This window comes from Melanaphis sacchari, unplaced genomic scaffold (assembly GCF_002803265.2).
Source record: "Melanaphis sacchari strain LSU unplaced genomic scaffold, SCAv2.0 Contig23_pilon_pilon, whole genome shotgun sequence".
NCBI lineage: Eukaryota > Metazoa > Arthropoda > Insecta > Hemiptera > Aphididae > Melanaphis > Melanaphis sacchari.
In genome coordinates this window covers 2,349,923-2,366,982 of record NW_020271114.1, presented here as the reverse complement: position 1 = coordinate 2,366,982, position 17,060 = coordinate 2,349,923, and the positions used below count along the sequence as shown (strand labels likewise).

At 28.6% G+C, this 17,060-nt stretch overlaps 1 protein-coding gene across 1 annotated transcript; it reads right to left on the bottom strand.

Annotated features, from left to right (window-relative positions):
• Nucleotides 1–54: 54 nt before the first annotated feature.
• LOC112594576 (proton-coupled amino acid transporter-like protein CG1139) lies at nt 55–9,056 on the bottom strand. The gene is made up of 9 exons (XM_025339435.1): nt 8,426–9,056; nt 3,785–3,929; nt 3,490–3,640; nt 2,626–2,750; nt 2,425–2,509; nt 1,059–1,331; nt 768–946; nt 501–673; nt 55–418 (listed from the first exon to the last, which is right to left on the bottom strand). The coding sequence occupies exons 2-9, from the start codon at nt 3,916–3,918 to the stop codon at nt 159–161; spliced, it is 1,380 nt and encodes a 459-aa protein (XP_025195220.1). The 5' UTR covers nt 3,919–3,929; nt 8,426–9,056; the 3' UTR covers nt 55–158.
• Nucleotides 9,057–17,060: the final 8,004 nt, after the last annotated feature.

Below are 17,060 nucleotides of genomic sequence, written 5' to 3'. Positions count from 1 at the left end.
TTGGTGGAGCATTATAATGTGAATTCCTAGCTTTTAAATATATATTATATACTTAACTCAACAATATAATATATATAGATCATAATAATAAAATATTTAAAAATATAACAGTGCATTTACTAAGTCTATTAGGTGATTGAGATTTGCATCCATTTTGATCAATGAAAACCAAAATCTTTGCTAAACGCAACAATAATGTCGTGTAAACTAAAGTATGTACCAGTTACGAATCCTAACAGGCCTAAGACTATGGTAATTATGTCCATGTGGAGTTTCCAATTAAATGCTCCAAATCCTTCGTCTTTCCAGACAACCATATGGCATATGGGCGGGAATATTAGAGCCAAGAATGTGCTGGCTATGGCTCCAACCAACGATATGAACAATGCTAGATGAGGTATCACTTCTGCCGCTAAAACTGTAGCCAAACACAAAATTCATACATGATATAGCTGTAAAATCGTGATATAATGACAATCTATTATATAATGATAATTTACATGTAGCAAATACTAATGCGGCGCGCAAGAGGTATTCGGCGAGGGCGGGTGATTGGAACGGTCCGTATTTTTCTTGTACCGACGGCCATAAGATAGCGACTGGCACATAAAACTGCAATGTGTATGTGCAGATGATTGCAAATACCATTAGACCGACTACAATTTTTGAAAGGCTGAAAAAAATGTGTATTTCATAGGTAGATATTAAAAGCCACGACATCTATAATGTATAAATATGTAAAACGTAAATGTTGTTTTTATTTTTACATGAGAGTAGGTGGGAGGTTAAGCGTGAGACTGCCTTTGACGTCGTCGCCGAACCGCCAGAATCCCACAAAGCCCATGGTTAATATGATAAATGTCACAATAGTCATACCAACGTTCAACACTCCCATGGTAGACGCAAATCTATTGGGTGTTTTCATTTCCAATTGCAGGGGCAATACCTAAAAAAAAAATAAAAAACATTGTTTATTAGTTTATTAAAATTAAAAAATAGCCAGACCTGGCGACATCATCAACTTAATGGATTGTGTTATTTAGACGGCGGACACTTACTAGACTGATGCCTTCGAAAGCATAAATGGCCGTGCCGAAAAACAGGGGTATTTGTGACCAATGAGCCACAGCTGTTCTGGAATTGAGAGTCGGTAAGTCGACTAGACAGTATGAAAGAATGATTCCTAGTCCAATGGCCATCGATATGTTGGCGGCCGTTGACAAGGGTGCGATGAATTTTAAATTTCTGATCATGGCGCATGACATTATGGGCACCAAAGCGAATATCATGTGGATATGGATGTCCAGCACGGTTCCGTATTCGTCGCAAAACTTGAGAAAAAAATTATTACTGATATATAATTTAAGAAAAATATTCAAGACAAAGAGTCAAAATGTTCTACTCAATCAACTAATTAAAAGCGTATAGGTAATGGAGATAAGCCAAATTAAGGCGGTACTGTAGGCCCGGATTGGGTGGACACCGGCCTACTATTCTCAATAAGCAGGCGGTCCAGATGGCCATAGACACAATATAAAAAAAACTTTTTTTTTTTTGCTCATTAATCGTTTAAAAAAATATTTTATTACAAAATTGAGGCGTGCTATAAAACAGTTAGCACAGTGGCCCAGTCCGGGCCTGAACGGAAGGCTTTTTTTTCAAATAAATCTTAGATATACATTTTAATAAGTATGAAGTAAACAACTAACAAGTAATTTTCATACTTGTTCCACTATTAATATTTTAAATGTTTTTGCCACTTTAATTGTTATGAGTATTTAAAACCAATCTACTTATTTAACAAACATATGATATTTCTACATTATAAATTTATAACAGTCAAAATGTAGTATTTGACTCGTAAAATAGGTACCTTCAATAGAATGAAATATTTTATGATCGGGATAATAAGGTATAAAATCTGTATTGACTATATAATATAATTTAAATATTTCGTGTTCTATTAGTCTTATTCTGTTAATTTATTTTCTGAATTTTATTTTTTCTTAATCATTTTAAATTGAAAAAAATATAAACGATATTTTTGCATTTTATACGTAGGATGTACCAATTACTTCTTGTTTAAATCTGTATCAAACTATTAAGAAAAATACAATTGCTAATAATTATTTACATTTTAATTGTATTTAAATGATAATTCTTAATTCTGAAAAGACTAGCTATTCCGTGCGAAATTCTGAAATGATTCTCATAGCTGTTTATTATGTTTATTATGTGTATTTTTTGTTTTATTCTTATGACAGTGTTGAGTATACCTAGTGTTATTATTCAAGTAAATAGTAATATTACCGGCAGAAACGCAATATTGAGTAATCAGTAGGTATAAAGCATTACAATTGAATTACTAATATTACATAATATAGGATATGGTATATTACAATTTACGTTATAGCCTATAGGTACCTGTTTAATGGAGTTGGATACAAACAATATGTACACGCAGCAAAATCCCAATTGAGTGATTATGACAAATACGTTGACCGTGGTCCTGAAAAATAGCGTATTACCATGAATATTATGTATGATGCACTCTACCCTATGTATGTCTTTATTATCCGGTCAACAATAACTCAATAAGTAGTGCCTGCTGCACTACCCGCATACCTGAACAGGTCTGCGTGCTTCTGCAAGCTCTTGGGTCCAGTTGCGAAGGACAGTTCAACAGTCTCCGAAAATGTCGGACAGTGTTCGAGTTTCAGTCGGCTCTTCAGTTTATGGGCGACGTTTAACTGCAATAAAAATACGTATATCATTATTATATACACAAAGCCACACAGATCGCATTATTATTTTATTGAAATACCTTGTGGGATAAAATATAATACGTTTAGTCACAGTTAAAAAATATAACAACGTCTCAATTACGGTTGAATTCGGGCAAAGAAAAGAATGACAAAATCATTTTTGGGTACAAAATTTATGGCCAACCAATTTTTGTACGGTTTTACAGTGGTGTTAAATAGTATTGTTTAAGTTTATAGCTATTGCCAAAGGGGGTAGGCGGATATTCTATTATGGTCCATATTGCGTTGCATCAACAACACATTTACACATATATGATATATAATTCGGCGAGTGTGAGGGTGATTAAACTTTGAATAATTAATAGCTATTAATCATACAAATGGCATATTTTAGAAAACAATAATTTAAAAAATACTGTAATGATTATAATGAATAATTTTATAATAAACTATTAACTAGCTGATCCTGCATGGCGTTGCTCGTAACAAACTAAATGCCCGTTGATTCTTCGATTCCGTTAAATGTATATAGGTAAGCTATCTATACAGTATACATATTTTTAACACATTAACTTGGATGGTTTTGACCAAATTTTAAATAGGTCTAAAAATACATGATATTATACGTATCTAATAAATATTTTATTTTCAGTAATCAATAACAATCCAATACAAACGTAAGTTCGCATTAATTATTGTACTTTATTTCTGTAAATCGGCCTACCAGTATGTGATTGTTGTAAATGCACACGGTTCCAATAAAAATTGTGAGAATTGGCGCCATCAAGAGGCCTCCGTTGCGAAATGCATCTCCCATGGCCAACATACCACAACCGATGTTCCCTTTTAAGAGATGCATAAGCGTCTCGCAATACCTGCAAGTAGAATTAAATTATTTTTCCGGTGATAAATTTAAAAAAAAAAATAAATAAATTTATAATTTTTTCAACTGATATTTTATTAGTAATTAACCATATGATAATAATATACTCTTCTATAACTAAGAAAATAATGCTCACGTAGTCGGATGTTCAGATACGGGGTGGCCGTGCACGGCTTTGGCCACGGCCTCCACCTGTTGTTGTTGTTCTGTTGTTCCATTAGCAGCCTCCACGTCCTGAGTGACACTATTCTTGCGAGATTTGTCTCCCATCGTTTAAGTCACTGAAAAAAAAAAAAGATAAAATGGGTACTTATTATTAGTATTTTTACTATTACATTTTTCGAATTCGATTAACGGAATATTCGTCGTATTTTAATGTTAAATATAAATACTTGTAGAATTGTATTTCCTGTTTGTGAATTGTTTTTTTAATTATTAATCAGCATATACATAAAAAGATTCAATCGGGCACTTATGAACAGTGATTTTATTATTATTGTCCTTTTACAATAAATTCAATATATAGATTATAGTCTAAAAAAATGTATTTCTTACAAATATTAAATATACATATATGGATATATATATTGAATTCCATATTAAATCGTCTCAAATGTAATAACAAATAAGTGGTATATATATATATCTTAATAATTTGTGTTAAATATTTAAGTGTATTTTACAATGTTGTAACAATTATTCCCAATTTACGTTAATTAATTATTTTTGGTTTTTACTAAAGTTCACGATAAATACCATACAAAAAAAACTACTTTTTATCTTTATTTTATGCTATTGCTATCAAAAACTCATATTTTAAATTTTACTTAATAATTATGAGTTAAATTCATATGAGTATGATTTTTTAAATTATTTGAACAAAATTGGTGATATTAGTGACAATATTATCATTATGTCTTAACATATGTCAACGTAATATTATGTTGTCTTTTTATCCACGGTTCACTTTTTTTTCATTTTCACATTTTATCAATAAGTTGTAAGGTATAAAAGACACTAAGTAAGGTTTGTAAAGCGAATAACGTCCGACTTTAAGCTTCTCCGGTGAAATCTTTCTTTTGTTCATTGGTGAAACCCCTATTTTAGTACGGTTCAGTCTTGTAAGCAGCTTCTGATTATGCAATAATCAACTAGTCTGATGACACTTTCTATCCTATGTCGACCATATGTTGAACATTCCCCACCCGTTGCAAAACTACTTCCCATTATTTTCGAACTTGGTCTATTAATGGTAGCCGACAGAAGAGTTGAAATCAATTTGAAGTTCCTCTAAAATCTCAGATAGTCCTACCAACGCACCTTTACACTCTGCTTTTTCTCGTCAACTTTCGAGTCACTCCATGTCTGACCCGCTCTACTACCCTTTTTGTGTGTCATTAATTATAGTTTAAATAATTCAATTCACTAAATGATGTGCTTTACTAATGTCCATTCATCTTTTTTACCGCTTAAACTTACCTGGTTTCGTTACACTTCTACAAACTTGTCACTTACGTGTGTTAATTACTTACAGATTACTGTACTTTGGGTCAAGCTCTTTATTCAATAAAATAAATTAATATTATCGTTTCAATTGGTTGTTAAGACACTACTATTAAATTAAAAATAAATAATTTGTTGATAAAAATATCAAGGTCACCCAGAAATATCGAGATTGACACTTACATTGATGACATTTAAAAAATAAATGATAATATATATTTAAATATTATTGATTATTAAGTTTAGTGAACTAAATATTTTCGTTGAAATGTATTTTAGTTTTTAAAAATTTGAATATTATATTCTTAGGAGATACACAATGATTTAGTTTTATATAAACAAATATATAAATAGGATAAACTATAATAAATAAAAAAGTCGTAAAATAATATTTGATAAATCTATTTTATTTTTATTTCATTCACTATTTTTAATTTGATAATCATTAAACACCAGAATCAAAAACAAATTTATTACTTGTGCGTGTAAAACAATAATAGCACAAACGAATCAGTTGGTTAATATAATTGAGCGTGTGTGTGTTTAGTTTAACTGATTCACGAGGTCCTTTGGTAAGTGAATCTATTAAGCTAACCTATCCAGCTATATAATTTTATATATAGATATTCATATATACTCTATATGTAAATATGTTATTATTTCTCTACCTAGATGTTGGTGTAATTTATTAAAGCGCCGTTGAAACTATATTAACTCTAAGCCATTACATAAATAATTAGATACTTCCGAAATCCTTGAACTTCAAGTTTGTGCATTACATATTTCTTGACAATATTCATTTAACCAAATATATATTTAAAATTAACAAATAAAACTATTAATATTAAAGTATTAATATATATATATTTTACATTTTGCTTTAATAATATTAAAAGATTCATTACCTCGTAAATTTTTATACTTATTTTTTTATGTTTCGTGTACTTTAACAATGGTGATACAGGTATACATATTAATATATTATGTTTACCAAAACGAACACAACATGTAGTATTTTTAATAATTTAACTTTATATAACGTAGGTACCAATAACACATCCATCTTTAGAGCTTTTGTATTTATGATCTTCATTACATATAAATTACAATGTAAAATAAGCGTTTTGAAAATATCAATTTTGAAAGCTATTTATATAATGGTATTTCTTATACGCACATCAATTGCGGTTAAAAATCGTTTATAGACAGATTATTTTAGGGACTGTAAAATGCATATTATCTGCAAATAAATCTTTTCAATTATTTAAGAAGTTAGACTATAACTTTAAGTTTTAAGTGTTATTAATTGATTACAATAATATGAGTTAATTTTCTGTAATAATATTTTTTAAATTAGTTTAAAAGCAGTATGTCGCAGCTAAAGCCACGGACCCAGATCTACTTTAATTTAATATGAAAATTATAATATTTCCGATCTTTATAAAATTTGTAGTCACAAAATTATTACATATTTTTTACGATTTAACATAAAATAGATCTAACGCATAAAGAAAAACGATTTTAGCGTTTCACTTATAAGTTATAATGAATGACACATTTTTCAATCTAGAAATAAATTATACTTTTAAAAGAGAGGTAAATTTTGTCTTTTAAATTCTAAATGTCGGTTTCGCTGAATTTCAATTTATTTTATACCAAAATTCAAAACGAATAAAACTCTTATTTTGGTGATAATTTATTCAATATACATAATCGTATAATAACATTAATTGTAAATTTTAGAATTTTTAATGGTTATAAGAGTAATAACTATGTCTTAATTTTTTTAATTTCATAAACTTTTTGAAGTTAATTATTTTTAATGAACCTGATTCCTTAAATTGTTTTAGCATTTAAAAATTATTATAAACATTAAGGTTATTTTTATTTTTAATACTTCGTTATGCACGTAAATTACAAATAGCTGAATATATAAATTTATAATTTTATACTGTATATATATATATTATGTCCATAACGTACATCACTATGTCATTGATGTTTTCATATAAATTTATTATTCCATACCCGAGTTGATTAGACTGTTTAAAATTCAATTCATCCATTAACATGACCGGCTTACGTTTTTTATACATAATTAAATACTTATAAGCATCACATTTTGAATTGTTTTTTTTTTTAAATAACATAAATAAGGTAAAAAATAAAATAATAGAAATCTAAAATTACTAATAATTTGTTCCAACGTATTAACTCGTGTTATAAATTATAAATATAAATATATATGTAGATAAATATGTAAACAAAAATATAACATTCATCAGTAAAATTTACTCGAAATGTGCATTGATTCGTTATTAATTATTATGCTTATTACACTTGTAATCACTATGTAAAACAACTACATATATCAAAGTATTTAAGATACCAATACATTACATGTACATTCAGCCTGTCCAAAATTAATGTAAATGTTTGTTCGTATTTTGTGTTTATTTGACTACCGTTAAATGTAGGATAAACGATGAACGTTTTTCTAATTTTATGTATTAAAAAATGAATAAATCAAAACCAAAAATTATTTTATAATTCTTAAATTTTTTTTAATTTATAAATATTAAACGAATACTACCTACGAGTAGATAAATGGTATAAAATATAGACATTAAAGTAGTTGGAATAATGGAATATACATGAGTATGTTAATATAACCATAATAATTTATAAGTACTCATTATCAACTCTAAAACTTGATGGACACAATTAAATGGTTAATAAATTTTGTATACTTAATATAGGTATAATGTATTACTGTTTTCGAAACATTCAAGATCGGTCATAACTCATAACAGTCATAATGTTTCATTAGGTACCTTCAACATCTACTCTAACGATACCCCCGTATAATATCTTATGATGTCTTCTTTACTAAAATTTTAAAACGGGGTCGCGTATCACATCATTGCATATTTTATTTTTACGAGTGGAATGCTATCCATTATCCACTGTAGTTCATATATTGTATGTTATGTGCATACATATAACTTCTATAGTAACTGTGCAAATACTGACATTTATGGAAATAATATAAATAACCTATATTTTAACATTATTGTGCTTATCGATATGTATGTGAACAATGCGATTGTTCGACATCGACAGAAACGGTAGATACTCGATCTAGTGCCGGCTCCATGCTGCGAGCAACATTGTAATTAAATATAAATAAAATGTATAGACTATTTAAGTTTAATGTGCATTTGTTTATTAACAAACCATTTGATTATGTACAGCAAGGATAATGTCTACTCACAGGATAATGCCGTGTGAAGTATTGATGAGTAGAGGTACCTATAATAGGCGATCGTAGGTAAATAGGTAAGGCACGGTCGGAATTCGTTAGTTTCCAAAGATAGAACGGCAATGACGTTTCAAATGGAATTTCCTGGTCCCAGAGGTGCGCGCATTGTTTTTCGAACGCACACCGTAAATTTTTATTGCGCGAGCGATAAAAAAAGGTAATTTAAATTTCAAAAACAAAAGCCGACTCGGGAGGTCTGATAAGAAACAAAAAACACCCGCAGACCTATTTAAAAAACAAACATATATAAAAAAAAAAAAAAAACAATACACGCAAATCGAATGAACGACGAAGATGTGTGTTCACATTATTTTTAAAAACCGATATGATAAAACGTTGACCGTAAACGAGGAGATTTTTGCGGCGGACCCGTTGTCACGTGCGTTTATTTTCCTTTGTATAAAATTTAACGTGATGCATGCACGTAATATTGCACGCCCGCGCACGCGTGTGTATTGTTTTTTTACGAGCTTAAAACTAAAATCGCACCGTCGCGGACTGTTAGCGGCGCGCCGTAACTATTTACGCGGTGTGCGTGTGTGTACCGTCCGCCGTCGGGTTTTGAACTAGAATGAATGGGGTATTGGGCGCACACGGCACACGACGCGAAACCAGTTCAAGTAAGCTTTCCGGCGACGTGCGCGTGCGCGCGTGAGTGCTACGATGATTGATTTAATTACCAGTAATTCACACATAATAATATACGATATATAATATTATCATATATGTACTGTGTTGTATATCCGCGCACGGTGATTTATTGCCACGGTGGCGTGTCCCGAACCCGAATATTCGTTCCTCTTCACTTCCGTTCCATCGCTCGTCAAGAAACACCGGAAGAACTCCGGCCCGTCACACGTTTTCCAGTGTCGCTGTCGGTACCGGCGGCGCGTTAAAGAAATTAACGTTATTATATTATATTGGGTAGGTATAACGTACACATAAACCCCCGTAGCCCGAGGGCCGAAAGCGAGAGGAACGTTCGATGATGACACAGATCGCTCATAAATTATTATAATGTTGCGTATTATATTTGCATGCGATCGTAGCAGAACGCAGAAACATCTTTTGGCGAGTCGGGATATTCATTAATAACTTAATGAACGTTTAACGGTCTGTATAGTATCTTACGTTTTGTTGAGTGGCTACTTTAATTAGCGAACACAATTTGTTGTTTAAATCCACGTGCACGTCTATATTTAAATATTGGCCACGCTTGTCCGCCACCTTAGCTGTGACAATCAATTACGATGGTGACATGGTGTAATCAATGAGTCTGTTCACCTAAGAATGAGAACAATTCAAATTTAATGTTTTATGACACTATCTGTAAATCAACACTTATTTGAATTGAATTAATATTATGAAACAAAAATTGGGGTGTTTAAACATGAAATAAAATATTGTAATTCATAAATTGCATATTAATTATTGTAATTATTGTACAATACTCAGTTAAATTTATTTTAATTCAATAACAAAATATGGTTATGGTTTAATATTTTGAGATATAGATAATACAAAATCCCAAAATCTAGGTATAAGTGTATAATTATAGTCTATAAATACTTGCGGTACTTAGATACCTATAACAGACCGTTAACATAACAGTACAGTACATACAGCTACTTTCATTATTGAAAATAGTCGAATGTTGAAAATATTATATAGGTATTTTTTTTTTTTTTTTATTAAACTTAAAAACATCAACGACAAAGGTTATTAGTTTTTTGTATTAAATTACATAGTAGTTGGTTAAAAATTACAATTTTAATATGGTGTTAATTATATATGATTACTATTTAATTTATATTACAATTTTCTTTAACAGTAGGTTCAGGCACATATACAGGGGGGGTTCAACCCCCCCCCTACCAAATAATTTCTTTAAAAATTAAGTCAAATTATACACCTATTATTATAAAATATTTTTATTACTAGCTATTGGTTAATTTTCTTTTGTTTATATTAGTGGGGTATGAAATACAAGTTTATAATCTAGTATTATAGTCGAATGAAGTGATAACTGATTACTGAGAATTACTCATGTGTGAGAACTGAACATTGCGATATAAGCCTTTATATACCTAGAAAACTCACATTTTGTCAATAATCTTTTCTTATATCTCAATCGAAGACTAAAAATTCCTATTAAATTGATAATTTATGTATTATTAAATCAATACTGTAAGATACATTTTAGCCACATTATCTGTTACAACTGTTACTGTGAACGGTCATTCTCAACTCTACGAAGACTTAAAACGTTTTTACGAAACAATATAAGAGAAATTATACTTGTTGGATTGGCACTACTAAACATATACCGACATTTTGATTTAAATGTGGTGAAAATTATCGATAGATTTGTTAAGTTACCACAAAAATGGGATTTTATACTTTAATTTGTAATTTTTTAATGTATTATATATAAATTGTTTGATTTTTTTTCTTCTATCTAAGTACTTAATAGTATAATATACTTAGGTAATTTTATGTGCATAGGTACTAATAAAATAAATGTTTGTTCTGTTTATAACATTTAAAGTTTTATTTATTATTATTATAATATAATTGTTCTTATAAACTTACTTCTGAACAAATGACATACATAAAATTTGGATACTTAGCATAATAATTGTCATATTAAAAAATAATGAGTAATGAGGAAGAAATTGTTTTATTATGTTGCGGTACAATTTGTATAACTATATTTTGTAAGCCCCCCCCCCAGAAATTGTATTTTGTATACGTGCCTGAGTAGGTTTAAATTTTAGTGTATAAATCGGATTTTTTGAGGAAGGTTAAATGTTCGATATGTTTTCGCTATTTGGTCCTAGAGCTTCATACAAGTTGGGTGGGATGTTGTATTTTTTTAAATCTTCGGAGTATTGATAATACTCTGTTATTATGTGCTTCACTGTTAGTGTAACCCTGCAGACTGTACATAGAGTTGGTTCTTCTTTGGTCATGAGGTGTTTGTGAGTCAGTCTTGTGTGCATGGGCGTCCCCAGACATTTTTCTAGGGGGAGGGCAAAATTAATTTAAAAAATAAATGAAAATTTTTTTATACATTTTATTTATAGTAAATTATTATATTTCATCATTATTAAAATTATGAATTAAAACATTACAATTAGGTAGGTATTATTATTACAATTAAAACATTAAAAAATATTATTATACATCATTCTTTTTCATTAAATATAAATTTCAATCTCCGTGGACATTCTCTACCAAATTGTGTCAGTGCATTTTCAATAAATTTTTCTTTATTTGAATTTACTTTTTCTCTATGAACACTCAACATGCATATTCCATTTAGTCTATCATCACCCATCGTTGATCGTAACCATGTTTTAACACGCCTTAATGTACTCAAAGAACGTTCTGCTGTACAGCTTGTAGCCGGAAGAGACAAAAATATTTCCAAAGCAACAGCTATATTTGGAAAAAACGTACAGTTACAATTTAACAAATCGATAAAATCAATATCTTGGCAGTCCTTATTTTGCCAAAAACTGTACCAACTTTCCGCTTCAGCTTGGAGATTATCAATTTTATAGAAATCAGCAATTTTTTCAATACTTTCAAAATACATTTTTTTCTCCGATTTTTTAAAAATGTTGGGGTGAAGATAAAATAGTCCGATTATTATTAAATATTAATGATAGTTTTCATAGATAGCCGTCAGCCGTGCGTTGACATAATATGTTATGGAAACTTAGTAGACCTATTTTTAGAAACTAATTTATCATTTGGAATTTTACCAATTTCTGTGGAAATAACGTTATTCCAGGGGGGGCAAGTGCCCCGTCTTGCCCCCCCTGGGGACGCCCATGCTTGTGTGACCTATTCGGAGACGATTTATAAGAATTTTTTCTCTTCTGCTGAGATTATTATATAAGTATGTATGTATAATATATAACGTAAATTCAAAATAAAAAATTAATATTAAATATGATACTGCAATAGTGATTATAGGACTTTGATCATTTTTTTTTTTTGAAAAAGAAAGACATTTACATGGCACATTGAACTTAGTTTTTAAAAATTATGCATTTAAATCCTAAAATAAAAGCGAATTTTATCAATTTTTAAAAGTTTTTCATATATCTGTTATTTTTGTTTTTAGCAATGTAATCAAATAATCCAACGCGCTTTATAAAAAATCTTCAACTTTCGAAAAAAAAAATTATTAAAAGATCAATTTTCGAGGCATGAGTTTTTTGGGTAACGTGTTATGGACATAAAATAAAATTAGTAGTTTTTTTCTGAATGGTGAGTAGCGTTTACATGTGCGTGTCTGTGCGTAGAAAGCCCCATGACTCATAGAACATTACTTACACAATCCACATACGTACACGACAACTAGTGTATAAATTGCCTAAATATTACCCCTTTACCCCTTATTAAATAGTTTCCTTCATTCCGTATATTATTATTAATAACTATTTCTCCTAAAACGTTTTATGTGTTTTTTATTGTTAATTCGTGTACAAATTACTATAAACACTTAGAATATTCATCAAATGTTTTAATTGGCCTTTTCTGAGCATATTATGATTTTCAAAATATTTCGACTTAGTTTAAATTATTTATAAACACGAGAAAATGTTGGTAACTCGATAATTTTTTAGTTTTATTTCTATAAATATCAATAAAAATCATTCACTGAGTCAAAAAAGTTTTTGAAAAATTAATGCAAGATCTTATTTAAGTTGAACTTTTTATCTTCATAAAATTATAAAAAAATATTTAGTCATAATATTTTTTATATGTATATATTTGAAGTTCAATTTTTTACAAAATTCATCAAAATCACAAAAATTGCCAACTACAAGTTTTTTGAAGTAAAAAGTTTAGAAAATTTTCAATTGTTATAGCTAAGGTTTGAAATTTAATGAAATATTTCTCTAAAGTAGTGTTAAAACGGGAACTAAAAAATGTATAAACTTAATTATTTCTTATATAGACAATTAATGAAGTTTAAACAATTTGAGCAACGAATTAAAATAATATTCGTTATTTTATTATAATTTAAAAACGATAATTTTATTAAATTTATATAATGTAAAAACGTAAAATTGCCTTCCCTCTTTTTAAATTTCATTGCTGATGCATGAAGGTTAGGTTACAATATTTATTGTAACAATTAATGTCACATAAAAATCAAATGAATTAGGTCCCTCTTTCTTTCTTACTATAGTATATTTGTGTACTTCAAAAATTATATTTCCTGAACAACTAAGTTATAGTTATTTAACAGCTAACACGCAATTCAATATTAAAGTTAATTTGGTTAATAAAATTAATTTTATTAGTCATGGACCTTCACCTTCTGACTGTTTTTTGTTTTTTGATAGGCATTTATCAAACGTTTTTTATACACGTATACTACAATGCACTACACCCAGATTCTTCATCTACGGTGGTGAGAAGGATTCTCTTCTCTAAAATCATAATTGTCTATATCATAAGGCATACACCATATAATATTCATACATTGAATGTTTAACGGAAATATTTACAGTTGTTACTTATTTTCATTTTAATATGTATAATGTATTCTAAGCAAGCATGCTAATTTATTTTCATTAATTTAGAGCATTTAATTGACAATGAACCATTATAACTTAAGCGCATAATGTATTAAAATTAAGAAACTTAAATTTAACATCACCCGACTTCGAAGATTAAACACACTTTTAAATAAAAATATTTACAAATCCATGAAAGATTAAACTGCTAGTTTACATTTCTTTTGACCCATATTATAAATCTATATACTGTAGTTACTGTAACCGTTAAAAAAATTACGCAAATGAAATTCAAAAATTCCAAAATATATTACCCTTAGGAAATTAACTAAATAAGTATTTTTACTATAAATATAAGCTTCATAAAAATCTAACAATAACACCCATGATGATTATAAAATACATATTTTTATAGATTTAATGATAATATAGTAAATCCACCTTGTGATGTCAAACCATCTCATTATATAATATGTCTCAACATATTATAATTATATTATATTTATAGGTTATAGTATATTATAAAATTGTATTATTGACATAATGTTTATAATTCGTATAAAATATAAATAATAACATGATATGAACATGTGGTATTGTGGTCTTAGGTTTAACACAAATAAGTGCTTGTACAACGTACCTAATAGTTGAATTTTTCCTTTACAATAACTGTGTCTATGTATCTCTCCCAACCCCTATAATTAGCTATATATGTATATAAATCAATGATGATCATTGATTATCTTTTCTCTAAAAAAGTTTAGCGTTGCAGTACCGTTATATAGCCCATAGGTGATATCATCTAAAATAACGTTGCATATTTACACAAATATTATTTTAATCGTAATTATTATTTTTATTATATATTAATAACATACCTAATCTCAGTGCTAAAGCAGTAAAGTATTCTAATATATTACACTTACCAACTATTTTCAATGATTCAAAAATCGATAAAAACATTTATTCCTGACTCTTGCAGATTATATGTAGCTAATTTACAAATAGACTTGATAATTTCTGTACCTAAGTGTACTAAAAACGGTATGAATACCTACGTAGTACATGACTTTGAATAAATATTCACCTGAAACATTTTCTTGCAATTTAAACACTATTTTAACAGAATATAAATAAAATAATTATTCAATAAATTGCATTTTTTCAGTCAATGGTTTACATTTAACAAGATTTGTTTTGATAAATACGTCTAATAAAGAAATAAATATTTATACAAACTAAGCTTCTTTAAACGATATTCTGATTTCAATAATCCGTTTGCATTACAAAAAAATTTACCTTTCTCTTAGCCTTTCTCTCTTGTCTCTTGTGATCTCTTAATACTATTACTTTGACAAATGTACTATAATTAATTCAAAACTCCATTCTCTGATTTTTTTTATAAATATAGATATTAAAGAAAATTTCTCCTTATTATGATGAAATTTTAAAAGTTTTTAAAATATCCTAATTAAACAAAAAAAACTTAAGAATATAATATTTAAATATCTCCTTTTTATATAAATTAATAAATTATAAATTAGACTGACCAGTATCTATATTAGAAAAATTTAACTTTAAAATTAAAATAAAAAAAAAAAAAAAAAATTCTAGAAATAAAAACATAAAACTAAACATAGGAGGTAAACAAACCTAAAAACTTAAACTGTATTATGTTAAATTGTTTTATTTTTATTGTAAAAGGTTTATAAATAATAAATAAATAAACACTTTTATCATTCTATTTACTAAATTTAATAACCATAATATAACTATGTTCTGCATTCAATAGTTAATATAGTTTAATGTCAACACTCAACCGGTACCAATAACTTTGTTAACATCGATATATTTAATTGTGAGTATAGTGATAATACCTACAATGATATTACAATATAATACATTCTTTAATGACCATTATTCATTATAGTATATTAAGTTTATTTTATATAATTATCTATTACTATTTTCAATAATACTAATAATACTAAATGAAGTTTTTATTTCGTGAATACATAATTATAAATGAAACGATATAGGCTGTATATTGAATAAATATACTCTCTCATAAGATTATTTTACTTTCCAAATAATTTAATCTTTATATATATATCGTCGCAAAGTTGGTCGTCAATCTTTAAACTTCGATAAAAGTGTGTCAATGACATTAATATAGGTTTCCGTTGTATCTAAATTTATTAAACGGCGATTTCCTTTCTAACACAAGAATTAATGTTTAAAAAAAATACGCATGTGAAAAAAATGTGATGTAATCATATTTTCGTGCCTATACGATTTTCGTTTACCGGCGGTAGTATATAGCGATGGAGTTTTGACAACACGTGAGAATCACAGTGTCACACATTCGAAATGTGATAATATGATGGACTGTTATTTAAATGGACGGTATTCTGTTTAAACTAGATCAACCGGGTATTAGGTGTGTGACATAGCATATCCTTTTCGCGCGCGTTTTAACGTCGCCCTATATATTTACTCGAAACTTTTAAAGAGAGGGCCCAGCGCGAGACTTGTGGACCGGCTGTCGGCTGATGCTACAGTTGCCATGAACGAGTATATTACCGTTATTATGATTATTATTACTATTATATCATACATACGTATAATATCCTACGTGAGCATGCAGGATGAGGAAATGGCCAATCTGTGAACCCCGCATGCGAAAAATTTAAATCCCACCTATCTTAAATGGCTATATAATTCTATTCCACGTTTGCGTGGTGACGTCGCCGTCGGTTAATACGTTGCGACGAAATACCACCGTTATAATTTTTTCGGAAGCGCACGATGCTCCAAAATAATCGATAAACACGCACGATAATATAATAATTAACTCGTTATTACCTTTCTAAAATTATTAAAAAATATAGATTTTTGAAATGTATCGTGTAACCTACTTAATATTATAGGTACATGTTATGTTGAATAATCGAACGTTTAAGATTATTGAGTACCATCCTGCAGTCTATACTGGAATCACATATGTTTACGAATACTAAATATGCAGAGTACCCACTATTAACAGT